The 16,009-nt window shown below is 38.9% G+C and overlaps 1 protein-coding gene across 11 annotated transcripts in view; it reads left to right on the forward strand.

Moving 5' to 3' along the window:
• Positions 1–16,009, forward strand: part of NAV2 (neuron navigator 2) — a 372,985-nt gene that overhangs the window by 337,365 nt on the left and 19,611 nt on the right. For all 11 annotated transcript variants that reach the window (XM_039724986.1, XM_039724990.1, XM_039724991.1 and 8 more), the window contains 8 exons: positions 827–987; positions 3,153–3,341; positions 9,561–9,613; positions 10,895–10,918; positions 11,031–11,105; positions 14,479–14,562; positions 15,156–15,267; positions 15,596–15,741. In XM_039724986.1, the coding sequence (XP_039580920.1) occupies positions 827–987; positions 3,153–3,341; positions 9,561–9,613; positions 10,895–10,918; positions 11,031–11,105; positions 14,479–14,562; positions 15,156–15,267; positions 15,596–15,741 (844 nt within the window). The remainder of the gene's footprint in view (positions 1–826; positions 988–3,152; positions 3,342–9,560; positions 9,614–10,894; positions 10,919–11,030; positions 11,106–14,478; positions 14,563–15,155; positions 15,268–15,595; positions 15,742–16,009) is intronic.

Genomic DNA, 16,009 nt, shown 5'->3' on the forward strand with positions numbered 1-16,009 from the left:
ATGAGTGTTTCCATGATGCTCTGGCTGTTGGTACCTGTACCCTATCACATGGCTCACATCACACCTGTCCTGACATATCTATTCTTCACACAGAGACAAAATAAATGAAACTTAAGCTGAAGCCAGGGGTGTTTTGCCACTGGTGTTGGCATAGACTATGTTTCAGCTATTTTCAATGCCTTCAGAAAAGGCTAAACATAGTCTCCTCTGTGCTTCAATGCTGTTACTTTTGAACTAAATGGGATACCCTCCACAGGCCTGATATGGATGTCTCTGGAGTATGAAGCGTTGGGTCACAGCTTGTTGAAAAAAATCCTGATAATGGATTGTTGACTTGAATTTTGTTATAATATCACTAAAAGTCAGCTAAGATTATTGATGTACCAAAATATTTAAATAGTGTTAGAATTTTGGCATAACCTAGGAGTAGGTTTTCCAAGTTACAGTTTTATTTTAAAACATATGATGTAGCACACACTAGGTTTTATCCTACAGTGCTACACAGCACAACTTCTACGTGTAAATTTTGGTTCACTCTGGTTTGGTTACACCTGATGCCATAGGAAAGAAGTTTGTGGTTTGGTTTTCCCCCCCCAAACAGAGGCAAAATGAATTAGGAACATGTTGGAAGAACTTGGAGCAGCTCCTTAATTCAGAATTATATTTGGTTTAGATTATTTAATCCTTTAATTTCATATGAGGATTCTTCCTTTTTTCTTTCTCTCTCTCTCCCACCCCAAGCCTTGTGACATTTCATGGTTGGTTTTTTTTAACAAAAAAGTCAAATAAATATCCAAGTTCATCCAAAAACTATTTGTTTTTGCAGGTATACTCCATCCTCCCAGCTGCGTAGTCAAGAGGATGCAAAGGAATGGCTCCGGTCCCATTCAGCAGGAGGACTGCAGGATACTGCTGCCAATTCTCCATTTTCATCTGGATCCAGCATAACATCACCCTCTGGAACTAGATTTAACTTCTCGCAGCTTGGTGAATAATAATCTGTTTGAATAATCACAGCAATGTTTTGTGTGCCCTGAAAACAGCATGTTGCACAAGATAATTTTCTTTCAGCAGCTCCAAGACCCACACTGAACCTGAGGAAGCAATCTCATTGAAATGAGTGTGACTAATTAGCATTATTATCTCATATGCCCAAAGGTGCCATTCTAGCAGTAACTTTGAAACTGCAAGAATGATTCTCTGGGAGTAATCAGATTAATATAAATTGTGAGCTTTATAAAATGTTCAGTAGAGCTGTCGGTTGATATCACCCATTGGGATGCTTAGAGGACATAAGATGTTGCCTGCAGATTTTTCAACGTGTATAATTCTCTAAAATCCAAGCATTTTACTTACTGTGTATGCTAGCCTCATCAGTTTGTTACTTTGTCTTTTTCAAGTGGCTTGTTGAAAAATTACAGAAAGCTCAATCAAGCAATATATAAAAGTCAGGGGAGTTTCAAGTCAGAAAAACTGTCATTCATTTACTTAACTTCTTTGATAAACACATTTTAAATTAAGGAAACAAAAAATGCTGATTGGTAGGATCCATGAAGGATTTAGTTGACTATATCAGCAGTTGAAATAACCTCATTTAAAGTGCTAGTGGTGCTCATCTCTGTTGGGCTGGTTAAATATGACTTCATTGTTTTGCAGTTTCTTCAGGTTTGTAAATTTCATCTTGAAGTGACATTTGGAAAGAAAATGCCTGTTTGTTTATGACTTTCAAAAGCCCCTCCATAATAATTTATATTATTATTTAAAATAAATATCTTGTTTATGATAACTTCTATATAATAACTAATTTATATATGATAATTGTGTGCAAAATAGTTAAGCTTGCACTTGTGAACGTCTTGTGCAAATTTGGAGCAGATTGCACAGTCACTTATTTCTAGTGTAGTTTTGAGTTGCAGTAATGACATTCTAGAGCCTTTACTTGAGTGTTCTGGAAAGAAACACATTCAATAAGTGGCTTTAAATAAACTGATACTTAGCAAAATTTCAGCTGAATATACACTCAGCATGGCTACATTTCCAACAGCTAGCAAACTGTCAGGAAAGTTCATGAAGTTTAAAAAAAATAACCAAAGAGTGTTGTCATAAGCCCAGAAACTTATCTTTTTATGCACAGTGTTGGAGAGTATTTGTATTAGCCTTAAAGTTCTTTGGCCACAAACTGCAATGAACACAAAAAAAAAAAAAAGTTTTCCTGTCTTCTTAAGATGGGAACTTAGAGATACTGGAGTCAAGAAAGGTCATTGGATTTAATTTAAGAGCAAATGGTGATATGAAAGTCAAGCACTTGTGAACTGAATTATCCTGTCTTCTGCAATAGTCTGTATCGTTTGATGGTCTATATAGAAACAGGCAATAGCATCACACCAAGAGGAACCTACCCAGATGAACAATGATTTTGTTCTCTTTTTTTACCCACAACTGAACTAATTCTGAGTAAATAGCAGGCATAATTTTAACACAAAAGTGCTTTCGAGAAATGTGAGATTGCAGTACTTTTGTACTCTAAACACTGGCTGGAAGAATATTGACTTTTAAGGCAAAATTGGTATTTTACAGTTCTCAGGACATCATAGTGGAAAGAAAATTCTGAACTGCACAGCTATGAGAAAACTAAAGCTCTTTATATTTGTGACTAAAATACATAGAAAAATGTCATTTTCTTAGAACTTTAAGGCTTTGAAGAAGATAAGTCTTGCTCTGTATAGACAAAATACTACAATTTTTGTGGAAGAACAGTTCCAAATTAAATGAGGAATAAATTATATAACTAATGAATTAATTTATTCATTAACTAAATAATGAATTAGTTAATGACAAGATAATTTTCTTTCATTCTCCCGTGCCTGGGAGGTGTTAGTGAGGTGACTGAGCTTGTTTATGGAATTACAGACACATGGACATTACGGACATACGGACAGTGTATAAAATGACCTTATTTTACTAGAGTTTTCACATTCACTAGCCTAGTTTGCATACCCCTTACTTGAAAACCAGTGATGCCCGGAGAAGATGATATCAAAAATTTTTGTCTTAAAGTGGAGGGGGAGGGAGGAACCTTTGCTGGTGGAGGATCGGAGAAGGAGAGCGGGAGTGCTGGCGGTACTGAGGTGTGTTTGTTGCTGGCTTTGCAGCGAGCCCCACGAGCGCGGCGCAGATGAGCCTGTCCAACCCCAGCATGCTGCGCACGCACAGCCTGTCCAACGCCGACGGGCCCTACGACCCCTGCGGCGACACGCGCCTCCGCAACAGCTCCATGTCCCTGGACGAGAAGAGCCGCACCATGAGCCGCTCCGGCTCCTTCCGCGATGGCTTCGAGGAGGGTCAGTAAGGTCCTGTGGGGCTGGGCGTGCTCAAAGGTGCCGCTTTTTGGCTTCTTTTTCTGCCTCTGCCAAGGTCGGGATTGAAGCGCTAGAGACAGTGTTTTGTGTTCAGACCCTTCTTTTTATTATTTCTTATCTGTGTTACAAGTCGTGAGTACTGCTGCATTCTACTAACAATGGCTAACCATCTTTCTATACAAGGTCTTTTAAGGCTAGATTATCCAATTAGGAAATGACACCTAAATTATTTTCACATTTTACTCCATAACTAACTCGAAGTCTGCAATACGGACTTTTCTGTCCAATTACAAAATACCACTCAAACCCATGAAGAGGAAGGAAGAAGAAGATAAAGAAGGACCAGCTTCCACCCTAAAACCTCCATCTTATTTTATATATGTATTACTGTATTCTAAAACTCTTAAGTTTTAGAACCCCAAAACCCAAAACTCTTAAGTTTTCCACCCTGGCATGTTACACGCTTCTAATTAACTACACACCCATAATCCCAGTGCTATCAGTCAATTTTGGAAGCCTTTTCTATGGCCTCAGGTCAAGAGAGGAGATCGAGAGTGCTCTCCTCAGTGCTCTCCTGGGAGTCAGAGTCTATCAGCACAGAAAGTCTAAAATTCTCAGTGTCCAGAACTCCAACTCAAAGGGTGGCCTTTGCACAGGAACTGGGCACTTCTCAGTTCAAACACAGCTTTTTCAGTGTGGAGCTCTCAGTGTTGGCTAAAACTATAGTTCTAGTCATGGTTGTTCTGATTGTAGATTCAGAGTGTTGGAAGAGATCCACAAGGATCATCAAATCCAACTCCTGACCCTGCCCAGGGCACCCCAACAATCACCCCATGTGTGAGCATTGTCCAAACACTCCTTAAACTCTGTCAGCCTTGCTGCTGTGACCATTTCCTTGGGGAGCCTGTTCCAGTGCCCAGTCACCCTCTGGGTGAAGAGCCTTTTCCTGATATCCAACCTAAACCTGACACAACTTCAGGACAAAGATCCCTCAGATCCTGTCACTGGTCACCAGAGAGAATGATGATGTTTATTCAGTGATTGTTTTGGTCAGACACAGGAAATAAGTGTTGTACCTAGACCTTGACTGTCAAAGAAATGGCTTAAACATATCCTGTGCTTCATTTTTAGTGCTCTCATAACGACTAATTCATGCTTAGAGTCAGCACATCAGTGTTTCTTCAATAGGGGTATTTTGAACTTGCACCTCCACATTTCTGCATATATTATAGATAAGTGATATCAGTTACTGGGACTGTTTCTATCCCAGTAATTTTTCCAGTATTTAAACTGTACTCAGATAGTCTTTGCTTTTCATTTCTGCTCAATGTCCTGGCTTGATACAACAGATATTCCAAAGGGAGTTGAGTAGTTCTTTGAAACATCTAGGCTTGTCTTTCTAGAGCTTCATTATCTTTTCAAATATGTAACCACACCTGATAAAAAGAACCCATGCAAATATAATAAGAAAAAACATTTACCTATAAATGAATATTTAGTTTGGTTGCTCCTGATCAGGCATCCTTGTAGCTGTAGCAGTGTGTAGTGGCTGTGAGCACACATTAAAATCCTCAAGCATTGCACTTTGAAAAGTCAAGCATGGAGTAGTTCCTAGGAAACATTTTCAGCATTAACTCTTTGAGTCTTAAATCTCCTTTCTGGCAAGGGTTGGAGGACCTTGATTGTACTTCACAGGCCACACATGCCTTTGATGGCTCTTTGCTTCTGAAGACCTGCACTTACTCAGCACTGTTAATACCAGTGCCCCATGGTGTTGCTCCCCAAGAACCAGACATGCATGGGAGCCACACTTCAATGCTTGCAGAAGCCTTTGAGTGCCACAAAGTGCCTTTCTGGAGATTCTGGTTATCCCATCATGTTTTTTGCCATTGGAAAAGGTAGAAAATATGTATTGGATATGTCTCTGGAAAGATTAATTAATTAATTGGTTATTGAATTTAGTCAGTACATTTTATTGTGTTTTAGAGGTCTGTGGCTGAGGATTTTTATTAGGAGTTGAAAATTATTAGCATAATGCTGTAGGGCTAAAAGCTGGGTCATTGCAGCTTTATATAATAAATATAATTTGGGAAGGAATTTGAGTCACTGTATCTGTGTTACAATTCAATGATTTACCAGAAGAGCTACTGCAGCAAAATTTACTTAGGTTTTATTGAAGACATCTTCCGAAAAATTGTAGCCTTAGTCTTTTAACTGTGCTCAAGATTGCAGCAAGTCCATTTTGGCATATTGGAAGTTAAACTCTCTCTTGTAGTTCCGAAATTCTTGTCCAGCAGAGAGCATGGTTTGGATAAGCATCTAATAAGTATTGCATGTTTGAAGAGAAACTATTAAAAAAGAAAAGAAGAAAAGGAAAATATGAAAAGAGTTAGGAGAAATGTTCTATTAAGCACTTTTTATTCATTTGAAAAAAGTAATAAAAATTAAGTCCAAAAAAATATTCACTAAGTTACGAACTTGAAAGTGGTTGGAAAATACCACTTTTGTATCTGAGGAAGGAATTTGACCCTGCAGGGGACATACTGAAGATCTCTTTCAGATCTTCCTCAATTTTCCACACCTAAAAGGATAATAATTTTTACCACATGGATTGAATGTTTAGGTGTAGTCTCTGCATTTTTGTCTTCAGGAGAAAGGTCTTCCATCACTTCCCTGGCTATAGAGAGCACTTACTACTAAGCTATCCTGCTTACTAGCTCCTGCCTCTTTCTCAGGGAGTCAAAAGGTCTAAGTGGTCAAGTGTTTCTGAATATAGCAGAGGTTTGCCTTCACCTTTAGAGAATAGATTTTAGAGTATTATAGAAATTTGAATTTGTGGTTAATGAACAAATTGATTTTATACAATCATCCAGTGTCAATAAGCTTACCAACGTAATTCTTAATTATTTCCTAGCACATAATATTACAAGACTTTTGTTTCTCATTAACTTCAAAGCTGGGCCAGGATTTATTCTTTAAAGCCTTTTCTTCTTTTGTCTCTGGGTGTGTGTACAGTCATGTTCTCTCACAGCACAGCATGTAGGTGGGGAGGTTGGTCAGCCTTGCAGTAACTCTTGTGTCAGACAGGGCTCAGGGCTGTGGAGGCGCCAGCAGGAACAGCCTCCAAACTCGCCAGAACTTCATGGGGAAAAACGCAGCATAAAAATTGAGTGGTCTCTTGGCTCTCCAGTTTCCCCACTCTTCCAGCCAGCAGTCATCCCCAGGAGCTGGGCTGCCACTGGCTCCACCCTGATACTTCAGCCTCCAAGAGAAAACAAAAGTTAAATTTGTTATCATTGGAATATAAATTCTTATTATTTTTTGTGCTACTGACTGCAATACCAGTTTTTCTTTCTGCTCTCTGGGCAGATGGTCATGGCTAGAGCCTTTCTTTTCTAGCATTAAAACTGATGCATGCTTGCCTGTGCATTTACAGTGCCTTAAAATAATAGCTCCAGACCAATTTGGGTTTGTAGGCTGCTTGCAGATTCATGCTGTAGGCTTGTAGGTTGGGTTTGTAGGCTGCAAGAAACAGGAATTGCATCAAGAGCATAACTGCCTTCAGGCTCCTGATTAAATAGCCTTCAAGTAGCCATCTGCAGATCCTTTAAAAAGAAATTGCACAGGTCTATTAACTCCTTAGTTGTCCTTGAAATGAGAAATCTGAAATTATGTACCTGTTCAAATGATGCACATGGGTCACCGTTCATGGAGGAATTGAAGAGCTGTGTAGATGTGGTACCTGGGGACATGGTTTACTCGTGGCCTTGGCAGTGCTGGGTTAATGTTTGGACTGGATGATCTTAGAGGTCTTTTCCAACCTAAATAAATCTATGATTCTCTGTGATGGTGGTGTTTCACAAGGCAGGAGTAGGATTCCCTTTTTTCTTTCCTTTTTTTCTTTCTTTCCCTTTTTTTTTTTATTTTGTGTCCTCTCCCCTGTATTAAAGTCCCAATGTGATCTTAAAAATTCCAGCTGATGCTAACTCTTTGTTGTGTCTGACCAAGTTCACGGTAAAGTTTCTGTTTCCTCTCAGGCCAGTTGGTAGGGCTCTTTTTTGGTTATGTCTCTATTAGGAAAAAATTCAACAAGGAAGAACATAGGGAGGCAGACCAGAAAATAATACTATATTCCCTCTATGAGTCCATTTGTGGCCTTGTGCAATATTGCCTCACTTTGGGTTTTCCATCTTGAAAATCTTAATGGTACAATGCAAGTAAAGAAAAGTGAGAAGGAGACCTTAAGCACAGAACATCTGTGATACAAAGTTAAAATAGAAGTCTTCAGTTTGGAAAGTGATGGCTGAAGAGATGTGTATTGAATTTTGGTTTGTTATGAAGAGATTGGTCATCCATTCCTTCTCTTAGCACAATGGCATGGGGGCACTCAAGGAACTTACTGACTGATTCAGGAGCAGGTCTAAAACAACTGCAGAGAATTACATTTCTGAACACAAGAGAATTTTTCATTACAGACAAAATGTGTCATCAGTACCAGTTGAGGGAGTTAATGTTAGACAGGTCACAGCAGCCAAAATAATGGTCTGACTGCAGTTTCTACCCCTGGAATTTCCATCTCTGCTGATTCCCAGAAGGTGCAAAGGTGTACCTGGGGAATAATCATTGTGTATCTGTCTCCTCTTTTCATTCTTTTCAGTAAACATGGGCTGTGGTTGCAGCCAGGGCTGGAGCACACCATTAGACAGAGCCTGGCTCTGACTCACACCACTTATTTTTATGTTCTTAGTGCAGGATGGTCTTTAATATCTAACTAGAAATATCATTTTAAGTGAAAATATGATTACCCAGAGAAAGCAAATGGGTGTGAGGGGTTTTTTTTACTTTCTTGTGGGTTTTCTAAATTGTCTTAAATTCCTTCAGAAGCCAACTTAGACGTTGTTTACTTCTCTTTCCAGTATTGCCTTAGGATATAATGTCAGTGGGAAAGCAGAACCCATTTATTACAAATGTAGAATTGCAGTTGGTAATTAAAGCAAAATGGCAGTTTTTCTAAACTTTTTTTTTCTTTCCTGGAGGACTTAGAAGAAAGAAAAAGTGATTTTGTGCTATTTTATTTGATTTGTGTTCAATTACCTGAATTTTGAATGAAAGTTTCAGTTCAGAACTATTTGTTTTTAAAAATAAAAATAAGGGAAAACAATTTTGCATGTTTCAGTAGCAGAAAAAAATAGCTTCATGTACATTTTTCAATAGTGTAATAAAGAATGAAATCATACTATATTTATATGTGAATCCTGGTACTTGAGTAACAGGCATCAGGATAGTAACAACTTTGAGAATCACAGAATAGTTAGGGTTGGAAGGAACCTCTGAAGATCATCTAGGTCATCAGTGTATATATGTTCGTTATTCAATGTAAATGCAAAAATTGCTTGAAACAAATCCTTTTCCAGGAAGTTTTGTAGCTATGTTTTCACTGTTAATTTTTTATGAGAGACCAGACTTTGCCTTGTTAAAAAAATGTCTTGCTTTATAGAAAGACCAAGAAAACCCTGCAGGGAAAGGGAATGTTGGGCTCATTGGTGCATTGATGCAGATCCCTCAAGTCATCAGAAGGAAGATACAGCTGCATTTAGAGGAGAATTCACAGCCCCAAAATTAGACTGTGTTTTTTTTATCTTGGGTTCTCCACGTCTTCTCCTGGGGCATCTGGTTACACAGTGGAGCTGGGTGTTGTGGTTTTCTCAGGACATTCCCATCTTGGTCTGTTACTTAGAAAAAAAACCCCCAAACCTCAGTCTCCCCTAAAACGGAAGATTAAATACTTAGATTCAATTTTGTAATCCCTTCTGCATTTCTTGGGTTTTTTTTTTTATCTTGAGTAAGCCCTTTTGCAAGAATTTTAATATAAACTATCCAGAGAAATATTTATCTCTGAACAGACCTTCATCAAAACTTTTGTAAACTTTCTTGGTCACACCTAATTTTCCAAAAAAAAGCAAGCATTATGAGAATTTTGAAACAGCTTTACCAAATCCAAGGTTACGGATTGTATCAGCTGGCAATGCATGCTTCAAACCGTACATTATTGGTACAATAATATAATTAAGCTTATGATGGATGATGAAATTTGTGAAAGTATTTCTACAGCAGATTGGTGGTTTACAGTGGATGATTTATGATGATTCCACCCTGTGGTTAGTGCACTTAAATTCATTGTGTTTATTTTCTTTCCTTTAGTGCATGGTTCTTCTCTCTCTTTGGTGTCCAGTACATCATCTATTTATTCCACAGTGAGTATAATGAAATGAAGTGTATATTTATTCATCAAAATTATTGAATTGGCTGGTCTTGTTGTACTAGTTTTGCCATTCAAGGAACAGGAAAAAAGCAGTTTTCATTTGACTGTGTTCTGAATGCTAGCTAGAAAAGGAATGTTTATGTTCTTGAAGATGTTCATGTTCTTGAAGATGCCTGTGGATATTTAGCACATTAAACATAGACTTCAATGGCCTAAAAGCAGCCATTGATTTTTTGAGTCTGTATTTTATGCTGTGCTCAGTAGCTTTTGCTACAAAGCACCTCAGTAGATATGAGGAGATTTGAACTTTGTTACTTATAGCATCCCAAAATTTGCTGAATAAAGTCATCCCATCCTTATATTAATGATTTACTACTAAAGAAGTTCACTTTGCAATGCACAAATATTAATAATCCTTAAAAAAAGGCAATTTAGTCACTGTGCCCGTAACATATTCTCCACAAGTATGTACTCATTTTGGTTATCTGATCCTAAAATAAGGCTTGCTGGAGTTTGAAAATAGCAGGAGAGCACTCAGAGCTTCAGGTTCCTGTGCTTGCTGCACGAGTGGCCCCAGTAGTGTGTTTGGATGGTTGTAATTTTCCTGCTGGCTGGTAGTGGGGATGTTTTCTTGGAAACTGTGGAGTGTGTGACTTCCTACCCCATACTTCTCCTTAGCTGATAACTGTGGTTAGAAACAGACCATAGTAGCCACAGTTCTGTCATGCTGACCACAGTGGATGGTCAGTACATCCACTTGGCATCCTCACAACTGGCTGTGTGTCCTCACTATTTCATTGCCACAGTGCCTAGGCAGCACCCAAGTGGGAGGAATTTTAATTTATTTTTTTTCACATTACTTTGGAATGCAAAAATGTGACCTCCTTCCCATGGAGAGCTGAGCGTGGGATGAAGGGAATTGCCTGGGATCAGCCAAGTTCTGTGGCAGTCCTGGTTCTTCAGAGCCTCGTGCAGTCCCTTATGGACAGAGCCAGGACTTCTTCACACCTCTGTGACTGAGATCAGAGGTGCACTGGTCAGCAGGCTGAGGTGGAGCCCAAATTCCTTCCTGCAGAAGGAAGTACCTCCAGTAGCCTATTTACTTTTTCCTTGAGAGTAAATAAATTAGGAGATTAATTAGACTGAATATGGATGAGGGAATCCAAAATAGGGAATTCATATTAGAGTTCTTGAAATACAAAAAGATAATATGCATAAATTTGTCAGGCTGGTTATGTTGTAATATCCTCACATACTTCCTTTTATTTTACAGCCTGAAGAGAAGTGCCAGTCAGAGGTAAGAGCATGTCCTCTTTGACAAGCATAAATGACACTGTGCATTGTATTATGTCTTGCTGTTTTATTTCTCCTTGTTATGATGCAATAAAGTGCTCTCTTAAAACCCACAGATCCGCAAGCTGCGGAGAGAATTGGATGCATCCCAAGAAAAAGTGTCAGCTCTGACAACTCAGCTGACTGCTAATGTGAGTACAACTCTTGAGAGCAAACATTAACCTGGAATGCATTTAATGCAACAATTACCAGCCAGGTTTTTTAAGTGACAAAAAGATTTCATGTGTATAACATTCAGTTCCTATTACTGATGTGTTTAAAGAAATAACTGCATGCATGTGTAGGACAGGTCCAAAAATAGCATCCTCTGCCCTACTAAGTTATCTTACACCTTTCTTTAAAAACTGGATTATAATATTAATTTGGCTTTGTACCTGTGTAAGCCATCTTAAGGTCCTGAGAAGATAGGGTCTTTTTTTATAAACAATGTCTTGCTTTGACATTTGGGTGGGATGAGATACAGATAAAGATTATAATTGGTAGGAATAAAAGTTAATAGAAACTTGGACTGAAATGCATTATGTTTTTCTGTTGCATAAAGATGTGGGTTAATGGCATAATAAATAATACTGGCATAAGGGGCTCTGGAAGCTGATTTAAAGTTAAGCCTGAAGAACTGAGATACATGACTTTTTGTCAGTGTTGACAATACTTCTGCTTGTTCCTTTCAGGAATTTGAGGGATAAATAATTTAGGACACTTGAGGGGAAAAAAATGCTTGGAATCCAGGAAGTGTTGAGGCAATACTGTATGACCCTGAGCAAGTTTATTTGGGTATTCTGTGCTGCAGTCACAGATAGCAGGAATCTGCAACACAGAAGCTTGCAGGGAAAATAAGCAATTCTAGAGTAAATAAGCTGGAGATGAATAGTCAGCAGGTCAGACCATACTGACATCCTGGTTTATGGGAATGAATAAGCATCAGAACATGTGTTGCTTGAAGGGGACTTCCCTGTCCATCAGCTCTTGGAACTGGGGGAGTGTAAAGCTTGGGACAGGAAAGGACAGGTTTCACCTGAGCAGTATCACAGGAAAGGTTCAAGGGGAAATCTGTGCTGTCCACTCTAGGCATCATAGTGCTTCATCTAACTTGAAAATGGGGCCAGAAAACCAAGAACACAGTTATAACAGAGAAGTCAAATAAAAGGGCTTTGGCTGCCCTTAGTTAAAACCACTTAGTTACTGTCCTAAGAGGAAAAGAAAACAGTCTAAACATCTTTCAAAAATTAAATCTTATATTTGCCTTTCAAATACAAAGGGGATGCATACAGGCATTGGTTTTACTCAGAAGCTTCTTTTACTTGTGGGAAAGCAGGACCAGATTCTCTTGCCTAGGTTTTTAATGATGTTGTTAAATAACCCAACTTGTGTCCTTCAAACAAAGAACTTGTCAGCTGAACAGATCATTTGGCTCTGCCTTGGCTTTATTGCATTCTCCTTCCCACAGCTCAGGGTCACTGGGCTGGTGCTCAGCACAGGCTGCTCACTGCCTGGCCCAGCTGCTCTGCATCTGCCCAAGAATTTCTGTGTGGTTACTACCATTCTGTTTGTGGAGAACAGTGTTTATTGTACACTCCTGTGTGTTTTTGTTTGGATTGGGGTCATTTGAGTTTCTGTGGGTTTTTCTTATGGGCTTTTCTCAAAAAACAAACCAACAACACCAAAAACAACAAAGCATATAATTTATTATTTTGATATTATTTTACTTAGTTCACTTTGCTAAAATTTTGTAGTGTTTTATTCATGCTATTTAAACTTCTTAGACTTGAGTCTGCCCCTGATCTGTCCATAAACTGGCAACAGAGATGTTGCTATAACTGTCCCAGAATTAAATTTCAGTCTTTAGCCACCTCTTTCCTGAGAACATCCTTCTTCCACGTAAAAGGCAAGGTCTGTTTCCAGAAAGATTTAGATTAATAAGTGCTGTAAGTTAAGACGCTTGGACATTTCCTTTAGACACAATTCCTTTAAAAAAAGTCAATTAAAACTTCAACAATTCAAACGAATCTCTTCAATTTACAGGTTTTTTCCTGAATTTCCTTGCGTAGACACTGCAGTTGTTGGTGCTTCTCAAGCCATCAAGGGCATGAATTTGAAAACATTTTGCTCCAGCTATAGAAAATAAAGATATATTTTTTCCATAGCTCACTGAATGATTTTGAGATAGGAATAATGGCAAGATCTGTTTTTGAATGAGCAATTTTTAAGGCTCAGGTTTTTAAGGCTCAGGTCAAAGCACTAAGGGTTTGTATCTGTTACTAATCCATGCACTCCTGCTTGCCCATTTATTTTTTGCTTTTGAAAAGTATTGCTAAGGATCCCTGAATATCAGCTTTGTTGTGCCCTGTTCATCCTCCCCAACAGAAGCTGTGCACTCTGTGTTTTTAAAATAAATATTTAGATTTTCCTTCGTGTATAGTGTTAGGTTTTGAATTACTTTTTGCCATTTTCTCACAGTCTCAGCTCTGCTTATTTTCATAGGGGCTTATGGGAGTGAGAGCTGTGCATCCCGATGTTATTGTACTGCTCATGTTTGTTTTCATTGTGAATGTGAGAACAGTTATTTAGCAGCAGTGTGCTGCTGCTGAATGAGTCTGAAATAGCTCTGTGAAAGGTTTTGCTATTTTGTATTTTTTAGGTGAGAAAATATCTTTTTCTGCTTGGAAAGATTTCACCATTTTACTTGTCATTGTGCATATAGAATTATTTTTGATAGATAAATAAAGCTACTTTTTTAATGGTTAGTGTAGATTATTATGGCTAATGAGACAAATACATGTTGAAATACACCTGTGATGAGTTATGTATGCATATGAGTACCCATAAAACAGTGCCATGTCATGGCTCTAGAAATACAGCTTCTTACATTCTTTTCCATCTTCCCAATCTCCTTTTCCTTCCTTTTGCTTCTCAGTCATTTTCAGTTCCTAGCTGATGTCTTTCATGTAATGGACACTGTGTTCTCCATGCTTCTCAGGAGAAGAATGTTGAATCTTTTTCCCGTGGAGCACATTTTTTTCTTTCCTTGGGAAAATAAAAGGGGGTAATTGGCCAAGCAGCAGGAATTTTGGATTATATGTAGCAAGCTGACCTTGGCTGGAAGTGAGGTGCACTCAAATATTGGAGAAGTCTTAGAGTTAGATGCAGGTGCATTATCTGGCAAAGCAGCTGCTCTCCTGGTGGGAGAACCACAGTGAGAACCTCCACCCCTGCGACTACCAACATCTTTTTGCCTTAATTATGCACAAAGGAAAATAGTGATTTAGTTGGAGGGAAATCTCTGCCTGACTCTTCTTTGTACAAAAACTTGATTTATGTTTTATTGTTGGCAAGCATTTCCATAATGTGTGCTCTACTCATTTGACCTTTTCTAAGCAGTGTTGTCTTCTCTGCACCATTTACACAACAAACAATGCCATGCACTGGGTGGACTGATTAAATACCTGCAGAAATACTCCTTTTTGGGGAAAGAGAACTGACTCCTCCTGTGTGGTTTGGTTTCAGGCTCACCTGGTGGCAGCGTTTGAGCAGAGCCTGGGGAACATGACAATCCGACTGCAGAGCCTGACCATGACAGCAGAACAAAAGGCAAGCTTCAAAAGAATTTGGAGGTCTTCATTTCTGTTTCCAGCCTTGTTGTCCATGCTCCTTCTGTAGTTGTGGGGGGGAAAACATCACAAACATAAGTGAATTTGACTTAGCTCCCTCACTTGTGGTGACAGAGTAAAATGTAAAAAATAATTTGTATGAAACTGCACTGTGATTTCGTGGCAACTGATCAGGTTATTCCTATCAATTGTTGCTTTGGACACAAGTCTTCAGTATTGGATATTTCTCTAATATATTTCATCCCAATGCATCCATACAGCAGGGGCATGTTTGAAAGAAGCACTAAGAAGAATACTTACAAGACTCACAGCATTGTGTTTTTGGACACTATGCTTGAATAGACATTATTTCTGCATTACAGAATATATGCATTTTTTTGGTATCATAATACCCAAGCTGTTTTGCACCCTATTGAGGGTGTGCTTCCCCAGGTATCCTAAACTTCATTTTCACCTCTTTGTACATATATATTCCATAAATTCACTATGAACTATCAAAAGTTGGATGGAAAAGCATCTTCTTTGGTGTTCTTCTACCGTGTACTACCATATGGGTTTTTTCCTTTATTCAAGGATTCAGAACTGAACGAGTTAAGGAAGACAATTGAACTTCTGAAGAAACAAAATGCTGCTGCCCAGGCTGCCATCAATGGAGTCATCAACACACCTGAGCTCACGTGCAAAGGTGAGAGACAAGCACCACATACAGAGACTCCAGGGCTCTCCAGTAAGACCTCAGTCCTCTGGGTAATAGCTGATGTAACCATCACAGTTACCCAGAGACCAGAGTAACCCACTAATTCACACTGTGATAAACTGCTGAAGGAAATGTTTTAAGCATCTCAGATTTTAATCTCATCACAAGAAACAAGGATTTGAAATACACAGTCCATCCATTGGGATAAGTGATTGTCAGAGTGCTGGCTTCCCAAAATGTTTCTTCAGGATTGCATTATTAATGCCATTCATCAAATTTCCTAGATAATTTTGACACTGCCTCTGTTCACATCCAGGTCCTGGAGCTACTCAGCCCACAGACCTGCGGATCCGGAGGCAGCACTCCTCGGACAGTGTCTCCAGCATTAACAGTGCCACCAGCCACTCCAGTGTGGGCAGCAACATCGAGAGCGACTCCAAGAAAAAAAAGAGGAAGAACTGGGTAAGTATGTTCTAGCAGACTCTGTGAGGTTTTTGTGAAATTGTCGGGACACGCACGGTGAAATCCACCCGGCTGCTCCTTCCTGCTTCATGCAGCAGGTCAGCACAAGGACTGTGCACTGCTTAAATCATGGGTAAACTCTCCTGTGAAAGCTTAATTGAGTTGCAAGTGATGTATATCCTTGTATTGACTCTGTATAGGACTAAATTTTAGCTTGACAGCTAAAAGGCCAGTATTAAATTAGAAATAGCTGTCAAAGATCAGTTCT

The sequence above is a fragment of the Passer montanus genome, unplaced genomic scaffold (genome assembly GCF_014805655.1).
Source record: "Passer montanus isolate IOZ18808 unplaced genomic scaffold, ASM1480565v1 scaffold54, whole genome shotgun sequence".
In the NCBI taxonomy this organism is placed as follows: domain Eukaryota; kingdom Metazoa; phylum Chordata; class Aves; order Passeriformes; family Passeridae; genus Passer; species Passer montanus.